Source organism: Calidris pugnax, unplaced genomic scaffold (genome assembly GCF_001431845.1).
Source record: "Calidris pugnax isolate Ruff unplaced genomic scaffold, ASM143184v1 scaffold14, whole genome shotgun sequence".
In the NCBI taxonomy this organism is placed as follows: Eukaryota; Metazoa; Chordata; class Aves; order Charadriiformes; family Scolopacidae; genus Calidris; species Calidris pugnax.
In genome coordinates, this window is record NW_015090793.1 from 7,972,173 (window position 1) to 7,991,324 (window position 19,152).

General features: G+C 38.6%; 1 protein-coding gene across 1 annotated transcript in view; it reads right to left on the reverse strand.

Annotated features, from left to right (window-relative positions):
- Positions 1-3,454: 3,454 nt before the first annotated feature.
- Positions 3,455-19,152, reverse strand: part of UVSSA (UV stimulated scaffold protein A) — a 60,106-nt gene continuing 44,408 nt past the window's right edge. Inside the window, exons 10-13 of the mRNA XM_014936078.1 lie at positions 15,185-15,368; positions 14,232-14,343; positions 8,900-9,083; positions 3,455-4,908 (exon numbers count right to left, since the gene is read on the reverse strand). Of these exons, the coding sequence (XP_014791564.1) occupies positions 4,815-4,908; positions 8,900-9,083; positions 14,232-14,343; positions 15,185-15,368 (574 nt within the window). The 3' untranslated portion in view covers positions 3,455-4,814. The remainder of the gene's footprint in view (positions 4,909-8,899; positions 9,084-14,231; positions 14,344-15,184; positions 15,369-19,152) is intronic.

The window sequence follows — 19,152 nt, forward strand, 5'->3', positions numbered from 1 at the left end:
CCTCTTGGGCCGAGAAGTGACCTGGAACTCCACCCTGCCTGAACATACTCCAGCATTATAGCTGTTACATGCACTATGACTGCCTATTTAAAAACAGTGATGATTTTGTTAAAGGTATGCATTTGGTGGGTGTTAGGCAAGGTGTGGAAATACCTGGCAAATCAAGACTTCTCAAGTGCTCATACAATTCTTTCCCTGGGTCTCATTAGGCTTAAGCAAGAAACTCTGGTTAATTGGGAAGGCTAGTTCAGCCCACTGCATGTGAAGACCCGCAGGGGCCCATGAAACTCAAGCATCTCTTGGGCTGCAGTTTTGGACTTAGGCACCTAGATCTTTTTTGGGGACAGTTTGCACAGAGTCCCTTTCTAGGCCTATTTACTACTATCCATGGTCAGGCTATCGCATAAAAGCATGAAGTTTTCCTAGCTTTCAAAAGGCATGGTTTTAAAGAACCAACCTTCATCACCTTAAGTATTGCTGTAACATCAGATGTCCTTACCTTTTCTGATGCATAACCTGCAGATGCATTTCCTCCACCCTCATGATGAAAACCATTAATGTTTAATAGCACTGGATGAGCTACACAGTTGTACAAACAGCCAGGTATTTGCATGAATGTTAGAGACCACCAGATGGCTAGCTCTGCTAACCTGTTCTGATACATGCTGAATTGGGCGTTTGCTGGCTGGGTTTCTGAGATCCAACACTTCTTGCTTCTGGCGAGTAGCTCCTTATAATTAGGAACATCCTTATAATCCATTTCTACAGCTATGTTAAGTGGAGCAGCTTTATTTCTTGTTTTCCACAAAAGAAAGATTTTTTTTTTTTTTTTCAATAATGTCCACTTCGAACTCACTGATGCTCTCCTCAACCTGCTGTTTTACATGGCACGTTGCATTTTCTGTGCAGAACCACTTTCAAGTCCTGTGTCTTTGCCTTGCTTCAAAAAACAACCAAAAACCCAACCCAAATAAGTCTTTTAAACATACTTTTTGAAGTACTTTTAAGGGTTACAGTTTTCTAATAGAAATCTTCAGCCAGACCTGGACTGCTAAAGCCAAGCAACCAAATTACAAGGTATCATGCAAATTGACCCATCATCCTGCCTCAGTAACTTCAGAGGGGATGCGCTGGAGGATTGTTTTTATTCAGAAGCCCTGCCCACAAAGTCCATACCAAGCTCATTTATGCCAGTAAGCGCTTTGTGTTAGAGACCCAGACCCTTCATTCCAACCTTAAATAGCACTAAATTCATACATGCTACAGTCTTTTCCTGCCAGGATTTTACTTCCCAGATGCAACCATGTGCTCAGGTAAGAATAACCACGGAGAAGTCTTTGCTTTTAGTTCTTGTTCTACCATTAAAACAGCACTAGTTATAAAAGGACGACTTAGATGCATCAGCACAGCTCACTTCAGCTCAGTTACTGTGTTCTGTTAGAGATGCAGAATATTCAACCTGTACTACAACTATTCACCTTGCCAACACTCTAAGGGCCAAATCATTGAAGGTATTTAGGTTCCAGGAAATCATATTCAGTATCCCCAGTAAGTAGATGTATGTTATAGTACAATTGCAAAGGCCTTTGAGTGAGTTATAAAGACAAAAACACACTGCAGAGATTATGTAAATGATACTTGTAATTTTTTATTATTTTTTTTTTCCCCAGAAGCCTCAAGGACAGGAATAGAAAAGTTCCAGTAGAAATGTCATGCAGACAGTTTAGCAACTAAGATGTCTGAAGAGCTGGTGAGCTCAGAGATCTCAAATTTGTAAAGTGCTGTAAGTAAAGTGAAGTGACACATGAAGAGGTGTGATATATCTAAAAAGTAGACCAATTTATTTTGAACTTAAAAGGACTTCTATTTAATGAAGGTATGCTGGATCTTTGGAGACAGATGCCTCTTCAAAAATCTTCTTCCAGCACAGCTACAGCTATAAACCCAAGAAAAGGAGAAAGAGGATGTGGGGAGCTGAATTATGTCTGACCAGGTCTAATGAGAATGTTTAAGTGGCAAAACTCAAGACCTGTTGTATGTCTATATGCTGAGTTGCCCTTGCAGAGAAATCATTTGATTAAATGAGGCAATTTTCTCAAACTCTGGATGAGGGGAAGATGCGTGCTGGTAAGAGGCCAGGCTAGTATAAAGGCAGTGCTAAAGAGGATGTGTGTTTAGCACATTCTCCTATAAACAGTCAATGGCCTTTCTTGCTTCAAGGCAAAAAGAGGAAGAAAAAAATTCCTATCCAACTGGGTATACTCCCCACCTGACAAAAAGAGTTCTTGCAACAAAACTTGGGGAGGGGAAGTGGGGGTAGAAATGTAGAAGAGCTTAAAAAAGACCACTGCTAATCTGGCCCAAAGTCCATGGACCTGTGTCTGAGTTAGCCAGCTCCAAGTCACGCGCTGGGAAACTTTAATTCTGCAAATCCTCTTTCTGCATGAAAGAGGCACTCTAGAAAAACACCTTTTTGAGTGCATGTGTGTGTTCAATAAATACATATATATTTATTGGGAGAATATACAGATCACATAATAGAATCAACAGGTTTAACTGATGGATCAGACACTTGGGTCCAGATAGAATTATCAGCTGAAACTTGCTAGAATTGATGTGACTGAGTGGCATCATAGTGGAGCATAATTAGCTAAGTGCACTTTTTTCTCACAGCTTCCTACCACTTCCCTTTCCAGTCTGTCTTTGGGCTTTTCCATTATTACACTAAATGCCCAAAATGGGAACTCTATGGGGTGAAGTACACCTGCTGCTTGCTGGAAACTTTCTAGCACTGACATCTGATGTCCACAGCAAAGAAGGGTTAAGAGCTACTGCACAATACAAATTCCTTCCTCATTTTACAGGGAGGAGAGACATCTTATAAATGAACACCTTCAGTCTGTGCAAGCTCATGAATCTCTGGAATAGCGGCACTGTGACCACTGTGGCTCTTTTGAATGTTAATCTTCAAGATCAGTTTCATTTAGACTGTTTCGGGATCCCAGCATCCAATGATCTAAATTACATTCAAATGTGCAAAGTTTTGCTGCTGTTCTTTTTAATTCATGTGTGCGTGTCTTTATCTTTCTTTGCTAAGAAATAAAATCAATTTAGCAGTTGATTCAACTGACCCGGTGATGAACTTGGTTGGTTCTTGTCTACATTTTCACCTGAAGCCTTCACTGCCAAGTTAGCTAGACTGACAGCAGAAGTGGCTTTGCTTTTCAGTGTAATAATGCCTTTTGAAATTCTTGCTTTCAGATAGCTATTTATTATTTTATTTCTGGTAGTTTAGAAGTACATCTTACAAATACCTCTGTTGAAGAGGAAAAAGTCTTCCAAAGTGCAGAGCTCTGCAAGATAAACTATCAAGATCCAGCATTAATTGCTTTTTAAGCAGTTCTCATGCAAGCCAAAAGGTATCTGGCAGAGCTGTAAATTAGCTTTTGTCTGAGGTGGTCAGAAGCGACACTGAGTTTGTTTTCTTTTTTTTTTTTTAAATTCTTGAAGAGTCTCTTGATGCATGATGAAACACTTCCAACAGGTGAGTGACTAAGCCAATGCCGTAGAGAATCAATTCTAATTTGTATTCTGTATTTTACTGAAGACTTCTGCAGTTCACTTTGATTTTTCACTCTAGCCTCCTCAATACTCTGAATTTCCTTCACTCATAAAGCAGTATCAAACCCTGCAAGAGCACAACTGCTCACTGTTTGGTTCACTCCGCTTAAGAACATGGTTATAGCCAGCAAAGCAGGTTTAGGAGATCTGGTTAAGTGCCCATAAGTACCCAGCCAGTAACAGCAAACCAGACTGGATCCAGCTGCTTGATCTCAGTATGTGTATTAACTGCCTCTGGAATCAGAGTCCAGATGCTTGTGTTTATATCTGGATTCTTTGATGCACACTCAGGCTTGAGACCAATAAAATTTTAACTGATTCAAGTCGTGCAGTTCACAAGTACAGTGTGCCACTTGAATGATTTAAAAAAAAAAACCTCATATTTTCACTTTGTACTGTGATAAAAAAAGATACCTTTTTTGGTATCAGTTAAACTGCAGCACATACTGAGTATCTGTACTAATTTTCACAATGTGCTTTCCAATGTAGTTCTGAAAGATACTGGGAGACATCTTGAGTAGACAAGAAGCTGACCAGGCTGACCTTCAGCATTTCAGTTTCTCCACTGCTGCCACAGCTACTGAGTTTGAACTGGCTCCTGGACCTGTTGAAATCAAAATCCATTCCATTCATTATCAGACATAATTGATTTGGATTTATTTTTTTTTTTGTTAGTATGTACACAAGAGGTCTTTAGAGGTACTGTGGGAGCCAGTGTGCTGTTTGCTGTGACACTCTTAGAATGGTAGGCTGAGCAACTACTCTGTGCATTGCCATCTCTGCTAGGTATCTAATTGCTTCTACAGCACCTTTTTTCTGAAGGCGTTAAAGTGGAGGCAAAATATGACACACACATTGGCAAGCAAGGTATAAATTACATGAGTCCCTTAAGAAGGAAAAAAAATCAAACAACCTGAACACTTTAGTATGCACAAGTCATAATAAAAATGCTATCAATCATGTACATTTCAAATATTTATCAACTTGTTAAATGCATTTAATTCTATATCACCACATCCTTGTCAAAATTTGTGTTCATTATCAAATAAGTTAGAAGAAGAAAAAAATTTATAAAATTACCCCAGTATAAATATACCCAGCACAGTATTTTAGTGTAAATATGAAGGCCTGTGATACAGGTTTTGTGTAGTTGCACTCTTGTTAATCACCTTTGCCCTTCATTTTATTACAATTTAATTCAGTGCATAGTTAAACTGGTTGGCAAACTTCTCGTGCTTTCTTTGGTCCACTCGGTTCATCGCTTTCACCACCCGTTTCATAGCACCTCTGAAAGACAAACAAAAAAATAAGTAAAACCAGTTATGGTAATTCCACACAATCCCAGAGAATGTTTATGAATGTTGGGGGAAAAATGAACTATGATTAATCACTACCAGGCTCTGAACACTGCACTGATGAGGCTGAACAAATTTGTCTTGTTACCTGTAGTAATACCAATAGTTTAATTCAGCAATGATTTTATTAACAGGAGTAAACAAACTAAATCCTTTCAGCTTAATGGCTGTGCATTGCACCCTCCTAGCATTATTTCTGATAGTCACATGTACCAAGTTTGATTTTCAAAAGCACGTCACTGGTCCTGGGGAAAAAATAACTAAAAGCATCTAACAGGATATAAAAAAAATCACACTCAGAAACCCTTACAAAATCCAACCTGCCGAATCTATAATGTTTCTGTAAGGGAAGGGTTTGCTGTTCAATTCATGTAACTGTAACTCATTTAGCAACTTTCCTTTCACAGGTTCCTAAAAACTCATTTCATCAGCTGTGGGTGGAGTAAAACTCTCCTACTCACACCAGCAGCATCCCAGTTCCTGAGCAGCAACAATTTAATCCAGATGCACAACAATAGTTCAGGAAGACACCAGAGATTGTCATGTATCTCTACGCAGAGGGATAAATTACTGCTGCAGAACAGCTAAGGGCTCGGAGAATGTCCAGTATCTTATTCTTATATAAAGTGGAATGGGATCTCTGCTACCTCATGATGGGCAAGCATTCAAGCCCTCTGCAGTGCCTGCTGTGCTTGAAGAAGGCTCTGGAGTGTTCTTCAGAATCAAAAAGGAAATAAAAGAATGAACTATGGTGCACTTAAGCTTTCTGGTGCTCCTAAATCTGATGGGGGTTTGCCTCCATGTTGCTGCTCTTTATTTGCTGCCATGGATTCTTCCCAGTAAAGAGGGTGCCCAGAGATTCCTCTTCTTTTGGAAGTGACTGCTCTGCTTTTGAATGGGGTGAGTGAAGACACCTGCGTTTTTCTTCCCTCTACAAACTTTTGAGTGAAGATCACGCAGCTGAGACAATTTGAGGGTGAGGAAAATTATGTCTAGACAGCATGAACAGGAGCAGGAGATTCTCGTAAAAGGCATAGAGAGAGCAGGCCTATACTGCTCTTTACTTTACTGCAGTCCTTTAACTGGGAAGGCAGAGGAAGGGGTTCATGACAGCAGAGGGGTGAGAAAGGCAGGAGCAGAAATCAAGAGAATGCTCTGTTGCACGTATCTGCCCCCACAGAAACTCATGGCAGGTGTTGTGCAAGGCTGAGTGCACCATGCCAAGGGAATTTTGCTCTTCACTGGAGTTTCCATTTTTATTGGTTACTTTGGGTGCCTCTAGCCCAAAATCTCTGAGACAGGAGCTAATATATGCAAGTGTGTTAAGATGTCACTCCACCTCTGTTTATGAAGAAGGAAGTTATCTCCCAACGCTCCTCTGCCAAGGCCTGGATGCTCTGCCAACGTGGGAGGTATATCAGGTAAGGGCTTGGTTTGAGGGACTGTCCCATTTAGGAACACGGCACCGTTTGATGTCTCCCTTCATTTCTACATCAGAAACACAGTCAGCAAGTTCTATCACACAAGGTGGATGGTTTCAATTCTAGGGCTGTTAGATTCTGCACTGTGACAATCTGCCTTTCCCTGTCACTCCCGAGGATGCTGCAGGCTGTGCAGTGACATGAGAAGGTGGCATCCACCAGGCAGCGTGCACCAGCCTTTTTCAGGATCAGGCCCTACACAGTGTCCCAGCTCTGCTCCTCTAACAGTCTCAGGGAGGCAAGTTGACTTCTGTTATAGCTAACTGCTCTCTGTAATGGTTTCATTTCAAAAGCCATTTTGAAACATCTGAAAACAGAGGATACTTCTTAATAACACTTCTAAATGGTGGGATTAAAGATTTTCTAAGCAGCAACTGTAATGAAAGCCAACATTCTGAAAAAACACCTTGGAAGAGGTATATTTTTAACAAAATTCTGCCAATAAAGTTACCAGAGTAAGGAAAATGTGGTCGTGGTTTTACACTTCAAATATTGCCTAATTGGTAGGAGAAAAGTGAGCCTTTAGCAGTGCAGAGTGGCCTTGACACTTTCATGTCATGTAGGCTTTACATTAGCACCAGCGGATTGTGCGATACTGTAAATGAAATGAGATCCCACTTTGATGATCTGTGTGCAATTTCACTTAACTTTATTGGCAGACCAGAGCCTGGGTTTATCACCTATACATTTCAAGTAATTTGGGGTTGTTATAAGGAGCCAAGGTTATCATCTTGTTTAGTGCTGCAAAGCATGAAACCTATTAAAACATGACAGGTTTGATTCCCTATGCCTGGCACTAACACACGCTCAAAATCATTAGCACAAACCATAGTAAACCAAACCCAGCTTTTAAAATTTATTTTCCTAAAGCTGGTACGATATTCTGATCATTAGAACTGTATGTCTCTGACTTCTAACTAAGATCAGGTAACATGAGAATTTCACAGAAAACGTGCTATTTCTGTAACCAAAACCAATGTAGATTTGGCTTTGTTATCATAACCATAACATCAAAAAAGGGAAAATAGAACTTAAACAAATATTGTGCCTTGGATGCTGTTTAACTCATCCTGTATGTGTAGGGAATAACTCAGCATTGAGGATTTTATAATAATAATTTTGCATTTTTGATTTGACACTTTCCACTTTCCTTTGACTACTTCAGTTTTGACATGTGAAACTCTCTTAATTACCTGCAGCTGCTTCCCATTTGATAAAGACCAGAACATGCTTAGGCAAATTTATGTTGCAGCCACATCTAACCAAAACTAGATATCAGAAATGGCATAACAGAGTGGAGACATACGGAGCTACTATACATTCTAAAACCTATTCAGCTTGGTGGGTTGGTAGGCTCCTGCTTCCATCTGAGCTAGTGTGCCTGCTTTAAACTTAACTCAAATATGTCTACCTAGGTCATGGACACACTTTTTTTTGAAACATCTAAATGCCAACGCCATCCAAACAGTTTCTTCTCAAGCTAAACATAGGCCAAGAGCTACTGTTTGCCCAAGTGCTGGGAGGAAAGGGAGACCTATAGAAACAGCACCATTGTGAGAAGAACACCGTGTCCACGTGTCTCTGGTACAGGGAACAATCATCTCTAAACTCTTACGCTGAAAAGAGACCTGCAGCAGGTTCCAGTCCCTGATATTTAGAAAAGACAGCAGGGCTTAAAGTGAACAAGCACCATAACACAAGGCTACAAATAATTTTTCTTAACCAACTGAATGCATTCTCAGTGAAGGAGGGGAAAAAATGCAGCAGCAGTGTGTCACTGACTATTACACAGGAAGGGATCACCGTGTGGATGGGAAGGCACTGCATCTGACTCTGCTAGTGATTTAGTACACACAAGAGTTAGAAAAATACACGGGAAGCCCAGGCATCAGTCACAAGTTTGGGAAGGTCTCTGAGCACACACCAGAGGCTCAATGGCAGCCACGAGTTAAAAGCAAGTGCTTTTGACAGATCCTTTTATTAACTGAACTCCTACTCAGGCCAGCCCATCTTAGGCTTTCAAAAAGAAAAACTTCTTTTTCACTCCATCTACACTACTGCAGCGTGTCTGGTTCTGTAAGTTGTGTCACTCTGAACACATTTTTCCAGATCCAGTTCTATTTGCACACATAAACTAGCATCCATCTAATTAATAAATGATCATCCAAAGAAGCCACTACAGCAATTTAAGGATGACAAAAAAAATGAGAAGGAAAAAAATCTTTCATAGGGAAATTTTGTAAATTAGATAACAATCAAAGAAATAACCTTGGTCATCAGTACCTGCTGCTCTTCACCCTCCAGAGATGTGGAAGGCATTCTTGTTCTGCAGCTAGCCAAGAAAGTTGTTTAGTAAGTGCATGTTAATGTAGAAATAGGAAGTACCACTGAAACAAAGGGAAACAGCAATTTAACAGGCTTCAGAGAACATAAGCATCTTACTTATTGAAGACTTTCTTCTCAAGCCGGGAACGAGAAGTATTAGCCTGCTGCTTCAGGTCTGTCAGATTTGGGTATTTCTTCTTCTTCCCTTTCTTTTTCCCTGCATTTCCATTATTTTTAGAGGAACCAAGATCCACTCCTGTAGCTGCTTCAACTTCTCTCATGAATTCTGGATCTCGCCACTCTGTTTAAAAGAAAAAGCATGTGTTTTGAAACTCCAAACCCAGGTGGAATTTGCAGTTTCCTAAGGTACAGGTTCTTGTCACTGCTAGGCGAAGGCAGAATCACTGTGCTGTAATTTGCATACACAAAGGAAGGGGAGGATAAAGCAGTTACCAAAAATGATTTTGACGAAAAAGCCCTGCCAGTCTGGGATTAGTATCTATTCTTAGCTGCTGTAGATAAAACCGGTCTGTAGGAAGACTTAAGTCAAGTTTTCACAGTAGTACAGCAGCAAAATTCCAAGGAAACTATTGCATGTAGGAGAGATGACATAAAGTGCAGTGATTATTATTTAGAAATTGAACAAAATGCTAACAAGGTAGCCGAGGAACTTATCTCCAGAAATCTGAATAAGTTTAAAAATAAACATAAACATGAAATGTGTCAACTTCTGAGCAGAATGAGAGTGACAACATTATAACATTTCTGCATCAAAAAAATCATATTTGCTTCAAAACATGCAACTGGTATCTGACACCTAAAATGCATTCTTGAATAAGGCAACATGACCCTGTTGTCATGAGCCCAATTTTGCATCTGAAAAAGACACTACTTTTGAAGTATCCCACAATTCATCAGTTTAATTATCTAAATCAAGTTTCTTCTCTTGACAATAGCACAAGAGTTAATTTATCTCATCAAAAACTTGCTTTACAGTTCTATCCAACCACGCACTGCAAATGGATTCTGATCATAGATGCCACCATGGGAAAAAGCATAAGCAGTGTAGACTGTAAACTCTTTGAGGAAGCAGTGGTCTTTCACCTTCAGCACAGAGTCTTACATATCAGAAGAAGGTCACATAGTACAAAGGAGAAAGTAAAAATGTGGCTAAAGGATGGATATCTTTAAGTGGAAATTCAGAAAAACGGCTTTGCATTATAAAGATTTTGAGCATATGGGTTGGAAAAAAATGTAGCAAGTGCCACTTCAATGAGTAACATGGTCAAAACTCAGTGCAAATATCAGAATTCCATATTTTAACAACCAGTAATTGCCAGCCATTTGTCACAGTTTCCCGTATGTCAGTCAGTCAGCCTTTGTTGCCTGCAGAAATTCTAACACCAAATGTCTACAACCCTTATTTAACATCTACGTACATTTAGAAAAATAAACAGTTCTAAACAACTATACAATTTCACTTATATACCAAGATGGTCACTGAGTGTGACAAATATTGGTAACAACATTTGAAGCAGGTCAGAGGCGATGTCCTCACTTACGAACACGGTGTTTAGGAAAACCAGAGCAATTTTCCAAGGAAAGGTTAGATCTAACCTACTATGATACATGAAAGCACGGACTGATTAAAACCCAACACACCAAAAAGCACGAGGAAAATGAAGCTGTGCAAGAACTGAGCAGAAGTATAGAGGGAGAAAATAGAACACATATACTTGATAGATCATAAGACCTCACAGACTTGATTTTTTTTTTTAAGTGAAGGAATACAGAACAGCACAATTCAGATACAGGAACGATTAATCCAAGATTAAGGAAAACTGTCTAAACAGTTTATCTCCTGGTAATAAGAAGGCGTCACAGTTTAGGAACCCAGTGAATGGAGCAATTGTTTAAACACAACGAAAAAATGCCGGCATCCAGTAGAGATGAAATGAGCATTTGAGGAAAATGAAGGAGCAATTTAAAAGCCTTTGAGAAAAATCAATAGAATGCCAGGGAAGAGCAGCCTTTTTGAGCATTGATGGGCCCCTAAAGCTCTTCATACATTGTTACTGAGTTTAGCAGCAGGGAAAAGAAAATTACACAGTTTGCAATGGTAGGCGGGAATCAATACTGTAGTTAGTAGAGAGATGCTATTTCACATCTGAGTGGCCAGCGGCCTGCCTTCACCAGCCTGTCCTGATACCTGTTTGTTAACAAGTCACTAAGGGCTGAAAAACCAGATACTCTTCAAGGTTGACACAAAAAATAGGCACTTAATTTGCTCCTATGTGTGAACTATTGGAAAAGGATGAACACTGCAGATTAGCAGGTCAGCGTAATCCCACCTGATTCATTGTTTCAGGACGAAAGAGCCCAAAGCACCATTTTGGTGGACATTCGCTGGAGTTTAAAATTTTATACTAAGTTATATATATACTAAGTTAAAAAGTGCTCCATAATAACAATGTCATTAACAACGACAATAACAAAATATTGTCAAAACATAGTCATTACCACAAAAACTGTATTACTTTTACATAACTGTTTTTCTCTTCACACACAAGGATGAAAATAAACATACTATCCAATAGGAAAAAGATGTAGGAAGAATTTTGGTGCAATTTAACCATGCAACTGATCCCCAAATTTTAATGTTTGGCATTTTTCAAACTGTCATCGTTAGCAAATGATGTTGTCAATCATAAGACCAAAGCATGCACTGTGCAGACTGCGTTCCCACTGGTGTATTTTCCATAGCAGCACTGCTCAGAATTGCTTTGAGTCATTTGTAAAAAAAACAACCAAAACAAACCCCAGAGCAAACCAACCAAACACTCTCCCTTCATAAACCACAAGCCTAAAATAAACAAACTAAAAAGCATTTTTAAAGGTGGATGAAAATATTATACAACAAATATAAAAATACCAAGGCACAGAAAAAAAAAAAAGAAAGGAACAAAAAGCAGTAGATAAAAGTATTTAGTGACATCTGGTATACATATGGCTTTAGAACCTGTAAGGTTTTGTCCAATAAATTAAGTGCCATAGCTTGTTCAGTACCTCCCCAGACAGATGGGATGGACCTTTGTATGACATCTCAGCTTAACAACGGCACTCAATAACACAAGGCAGCAATGTCAACACTGGTTTGGGACTAACATACACATCCTTGTGGGCCAGAGGTGAGAAGCCTCTAACAACACCAAGCTGACACTGTAATAAAAATAACTATTATGTCTAGCCTCCAGCAATGGCAATTTCCCAGAAAAAAAAAAAAAATCAATATTTTTCAGTGCAAGTGATTTTTATACCAGGGTATTAGTTTCTAGTTTGAAACAAGTCCCTCAAGAACACCTGCTAGTTTAATTTGATAGTTTTAGTTTGTCATAACAGAGTTGGGAACTTTCCTTTTTAAGTACAACGTCCACACCCCTGGCCTGGCTTTGCTGTGACAGTCCAACCATGCCCGTCCTGTTGGCTGGATGCCAGTTTCGAGCACTTTGCTCCACCTGGACAACGATGGAAACTGCCTCCAAACGTAGCACTTTGACACACGCAGACACCAGAAGGTGCTCGGTAACTGCTGCATTCACATGGTGCTGGTAGGTGCCAAGCAGAGTCACTCAAAGATGGCCAAATCAGTACTAAAGGAAAGGGGGAGGGTTTGTTGTATGTTTAAACGCACATTCATTTGAGATAGACCCTTTTGGATAACAGATCAACAACTGCTCTTCATGCTCTGAAGGGGTTTCGTGGAAGGTTCAGTAGCCTCATTAATAATATACATGACTCAGAAACTGGTGAAATACTGAGTCAGAGCTTAAGAGAGAACTAACACCTTAAAGGCAGCATACTACAAGGTATCAAAATGATAAAGCCTATGAGTAAGTTTAATTAGAATACAGAATACTCACCTAGAATAAATAACTTAAAACAGAGAAACCTGAGACCTCTAGAGTAAGGCAGAGTAAATAAAAGCTGTGAAAACAAACCTGTCCCCTCCAATTATGCCCTATGTCTTTGCTGGACAGATCCCTCTCTCCCATCTTCTTTTGCAGTCCATCAACTTCCAGTAGCTTTCTCGTTATAGTCCCTGCAATGCTCCAGGAAAATCTACTTCCTGTTTATCACTAATAAGGTTTAGTTGGATTATTGCAAAAAAAAGTCTCTTATTCCTCTTGGAAGTCTTTCTGCCTGTGTATTCATTGCTTGCTGTCTTTCTCTTTGCCTGCACTCCTTACCTAGCAGTCCAGAGCTTTATCCTGGCTAAAAACGCCCATACAATCTTGGGGAAGGATAAGACTTCCCTTCACACCTGAAAGCAGCAGCCAGTACGCAAAGAGAAGGTCATTGTTTTGCTGCCCATTCCCATTGTTTAAAAAAAAAATAAAAAATCCAGAGTATTGCACAGTAACATGTAAACAATTAAATAGCACAGGGCTGCTTGCTCCCTTCCTCAAGCCCATCACAAACATCACACCTATTAGAACATCCAGACTAGTTATAATGCCAAAAAAGTAAGGCCCAAGGTGAGGGCTTCCCTCATTGAGAATACTTTCTAGCGATGCTGCACAGACGCACAGCATAGCAAGACCAACAATTCTCCTCTAAAACACAAGTAGTAAGTGGAGATAGGAAATAAGGAATATGGTAGATATGAATATATACAGGAAAAACAAGTTACCTCATTGTGACAAGAAAACCCCACTCTGCCAATAGTCGTGGTAACAGTGATTCTAATAATATTATCATTACATTACATAAATCACAACTGTTAGGGAGCAGCAAGATTAGATGACTTCTTTTCAGAAGCATGGGAACATGTACTGTCACGTGTTTCCCAAGAAACAGGTTTAATCGTCCCCAGTAAACATGTTCCTTAAGGAAAAGGTTATAATTCCTCGATCTGAGCAGTGTTAGGAACCTTATGGTAACTACTGGAAATAAAGAACAAATGCAGTGTTAACCTTATTCTGTGTAGGTATGTATCCATACTTATCACATAAGCAAGAATCACTGCAAATGATCTGCAAATTAAAATCAACAGGAATTTAAATGAGAGAATGTGGTTAGGACAAAACAGAAATATAATCCAGTTGTGGAGATCTCAACCTGTGCTTTTAGCAACAGAAGAAATGGCTCTCTTCCTCCCTGCAGCCTGTAACATTTGTTGTCTAACTGTATACTGAGATTGATGTCCAACTTGTATCTACACTGTATCTACATATAGATATAATACACACAACACATAGATACAATGTAGATACAATACATACAAAAACTGTATAGATTGTAAATATATTGTAGATATTGTATACAATATATACACAAACATATATACAATAAAGAAATTATGCTTACATTTAAAGCTCATCTCCCACCTCTGCCTAGTATTTTTATTTTTTTCTTATTTTTTTTTTTAAGATGCTATGCAGACACAAACCTGGCTGAGCCGCTTGCTTCTCAAACCGCATCTTTTCTTCTCTGGCTCTGTCCTCTGCGTTAATGGGGACACCAGAATCATCCCGAGGAATTATCTTTCCATGGAATGGGCACTTCAGAAAGAAAAGGAAAAACAAAATAAATCTCAAAACTTCTGAATTGAAAGAAAATGCTTACATGTTATTGAACATAGCTTAAAGCCATACACTAGAATCAAGCAACAAAACTCTATGCTTAATTCCCAGTTCCCCCTAGAAAGCATTAGAATCCCATAAACATCATGTATTTAATATATTCAGAATCTCAAAGAAATACACTTTTTGTCTGATTTCAAGAGGCCAAGTAGCACATCCTGTCAAGTCTGGAACAAGGGCACCAATGCTGCATCGTATGTTGCTGTTTATGCTGTATCTTTTCCTGTAAAAATCCCATTTAAAGTATTTTAGTGCATTCAGATCCTTCAACCTCGGATAATACAAGAAGAACAGGGATAATAGAACAAAATATTTAAGCAAAGCATTGCTGCTCAATAGGGCTCATAATTTAAGACTGTGTAGGATTTAGCTTTCATAAAACCTAATTTGTAAATAAAATGTCTTTGCCCCTCAAATACCCAAGTTTCTACAAACAGTTAATATCAAATATACCTCTAAATGAGGAAAACTTTTCAGCAATGAACTAATTGTCTCAGCTTTATTGCGAGGTACTCATATATCACAGTAATAAATAAAACATAAATACCTATGGCAAATGCCAAAAATATTTCAGAGTTCCTTAAATGTTTATAGCTTCCTTACCAAAAGGATGTTCCCCATATAACACACATATTAACAGCAAACTTCTCCAGATGCAATTTTCTTCCACTCCCTTGAGCTATATTTACAATGTGAAATAAACTTTTATGGATATGTTCTAATGAGATCTTCTCCATATAGCACGTATCTTGGTGCCCACCTTAATCCGATCTTGTCTTTCACACAGAGTTCCATCAGGCATCGGTGCTCGGCATTTATGTTTCACTGGTTCAAACTTGCCAGCAAATGTTATATATCTAGTTTTTAACATTTCAGCTATTTCTTTATTTTCCACTTCTTCCTCTACTTCGCTGGGTGCCCAAAATCGATGCTCTGAAGTAAACCTGGGAAAACAACAAATGAAAAATCTTCACAGTCAAAGCTGTAAGAAAGCACATAAAGATGCCGGCATAATCCTCTGGGAAACTTACATGTAAAAGGAAGGGAAGTTTTACTAGTGAATTAGAAAAACCTAGGAATCTTCTCTTCTTTCTTATGACTCCTATATTATGAAGATGTTTTTAAAATACCCCCAACGCCTGTCTAGTATTGATTTCTTGTTTAACCTGCTAACCTATTACAAGTCTCAGCTCTAGTTCGTGAACTGACACTCAGTTATCTGATAGCCAGTTTCAGTGAATATCTTTGTAATTCTGTATTTAACAGTCTTCATAATAAAATACTTCTATAGTTAAACACAGAAGATAGATCAGGGAGGAAACAGTTTGATCTTGTGTGTTTTTATTCCTGGTAGCTGTACTCACTCCTGCCGCAGCAGAAAAGCAGGAGCTGAAATCAGTGTGTGTTGCAATATAGCCACACCAAGGAAGAGAGCAAACAATCAGCTGAGCCTTATACAGATTCCTTCTTCCACATTCTCCTATACGGTGTCCATAAGCCTGAGAAACTCATGGGGCATTCCTCTAGGAAGTTAGGCTAATCCATTGAAAATCTATTTTAAAATTAGAGATCTTACCTATATTTACAGACACATACATACAAAGAAGATTAGTACCATGTCAGTGGATGCGGGGAGCAGGAGAGAAGGGGAGTAAGGACTTTTGAGTGATGTAGTATTTTCACTAGTGCCAGAAAAATTCTAACCTGCCACAAAGTGCAAATAACTGTCTTCTGGTAAATCAGGGGATAAAGGCAAAGGAGTTACAGGGGAGGCTAGTTCAGCATTAAACCTAGTAATATTTTTCCACAACTTTTGGTTAAAAAAAAGTTTTCAATCACACAATTCTGCAAACTATAGGCTAACAAAAAAAGGTCTAAGAATATTTCTAATATACCAATATGACTTTAGACAAACATCTGAATGGTACAGTATTTTAGCATCAGAAACGATGTACAAGATTGTACAATAGACAGTAAATAAAAGAATGAGATAAATTTCTTATTTGATTAGTTCTAATACAATCTTGAAAACAAGAGTGACTGCTACCTGTGTGTATCTAACCTTACAGATACAAGGAGGAGAAAGCATTCCTAAAGAGACATGACACAGGATTTCTATGTGCAAGGTAGTTTTACAGAATCTCTTAGTAAAATTCTAGTGTCCTTTGGTGGTCTGAACCTCCCTCCGCATCTAAATTATCAAGTTACAGTTACATGAGAATGAAGAAGTATTTAACAGTTGTGCATGCCAACCTTTCCAATTAGGAAAAAGTTCTATTTAAGATCTGCCCCCCTTCCCCAAATCTGCATCCAACAAATCTCTAGGAAATTAAAATTATGTTTTACTCTATGTATTATTGATCAGTATTTGGGAATTGGACTTAAAATAGTCCGATTCCTACACAGATATTCATAAATGTTATTGTTTACTACAAGCATGTAACTTGTTTTATTCCAGCATGACTTACAAGCAGGTGAGAAAAGAACAAAGCAGTGCTAATTCCCAAAGTTTTCTGGTTTCCTGCTGTTGTAATTTAAGCAACATTTTAAAAAGGCAGAACATAAGATCTTTGTTTGAGAAAATGATGCATGTGACAAGTAAAACCTTTTGTAAGAGGGATCAGAAGAGAAACAGAAAATCAACTAGAAGATAAACACTCCACTTGCACTCATAGGAAGCATGTTACTGATCTAGACAAATAACAGAGGCTTTAATGGAAATTGCAGAGCTATATTTGGCGGAATAAAAGTCAAGTAATGGTTAACTGAAATCTAAAAGAAAGTCCAATTCCTGGGGAAATATTGCACTCTTTCAACAAACTCATATCAACTTCATTCCTAAGATGATGGGAAGCTTATCAAATACTTGAATAAATATAAATTCTAAAAACAGTATTATGCATACAGAGATCCTGGAGCAAGCACTAAATGAGCTAATTTAAATATCCTAGTCACAGTCAGAAGTGCTGCACCAGCTAATTCACTCTGATCCTAAAAGTAAGGTAATTTAATTCAAGGAGGAGGGTAGATGAGTTTGGAAGGCCCACATTATCCAAAACAGTTGGATAAGCTGGCACAGCAGTCTCTACACAGTGCAACACTGCAGTAAACATCAATACCAGCTTCTCCCCCAGTCTCCGTCTCCCCCCTCCCCCCAAAAAAGTACTATTACAGCTTTATAAACTCTTAAAATGAACTCTTAAATGAGTTGTGTGAATGAAGGCAGAAGTAGGGAAAACGGTTTGGCCCAAACTTTTTATAAAACCCACAGTTACTGTCACCTTCTAGAGAAGATGATGGTTCACCATTTACCAGCTAAACAAAACTTCTTTAGGAAATCCTCTTCCCGGTGTAGCTACACTCTCACTATAAAATCTTAATTTATTGTAAATGCTGTAATTCAGTAAGTGTAGAGTTAAATAGGTGAAGGAGACAGACTCTTCCACTTCAGATTTTAAAAATTCAAATTCCATACACATTCCATAGTGGTGCCTGGCTTTTGGGTTTGCCTTTTTTTTTCCTAGGCATCTTATAGAGACAGCGTGTGTGCATATAGAAAAGTTAAAGGAGTTGGCCAATGACCACCTTAATTTCTCAATAAATATATTTTATACCCAGGGGTCAATGGTATTGTGTGTGCAGAGTTACTTAAATTATCTTTAGTCAGATTGGCCTATCTGTAGTTATAGACTATAAGGTTCAGAAGTGTGCCCTCTATTTTATTGGAAAGCATAAAAATAATACAGTACAGCACAAGGCAGACAGTCAGTGAAATATGCTTCTGATTCCACTTATGACTTGAATAACTCATTTGCAATGTAAAATAAAGCCTTACTACCTTTTTGGCATTACCACAGACAAATGCTTCTTAAAGCCCTGCTGAAAATCTTAACCATTTTATAGGCTTTGAAGAGCTTACACCACACCAGACAGAATCCAAAGCTCGGAGTGACACTGTTAAAGCTCTATTATGCATCAAATTTCACTGGCTTTCAATAATTTGAAACATACTCAGCATTTTAGGCAATCAGATACAGGGGCAACACTTTCCCCTTCTTTTTGCAAACACTGTCTTCACACTGTAATCATGGGTAGGGTTTGGGTTTTTTTGTTCGTTTTGATAAGAAAACAAATGAAGTTAAAGTAATACTTTTGAGAATATTGAAGTTTGATTTGCAACCCAGCCAGTCAATGCTTTTTGCCTTTTCCAAGCCAGGTATAGTATACTCTGATACTAAAGTTCTGGTGGACTTAAATGAAATTTATACATAGAGGGAGGACTTTGCATTCCATCTTTCATATAAAAATGCTAGTCCTAAAAAGGGGTTTAAAAACTGACTGTTAGAACAATTTCTGACATATACCTACCCATCTCTTCTCCCTGGCATTGCTAAAGCCCTCCCCAAGCCATCAATGCTTCATGTTCAAAAACACAAAACCTTCCCAGGCAGGAATGGAAAGTGAGTGATCCAAATTCAAATCCTGTAACTGCAACCTATTTCTTGTGTGACTGAACAAGCGTATCAATTTCCTCAGTTACTGTTCTGTAAACTCAGGAAAAATACCCCTGACACCTCCCCAGCCTTTCTCCTACCTTGTCTGCTATTTATTTAGACTGTAAAGTCTCCAGCAGAGGGACCGTCTATCATGCACTTGCATAGCGCTTTGCATAATAAGGTACCAATTTAAATTGGAGTAAGTGATGCCATGCTGCAAATAATACACAAA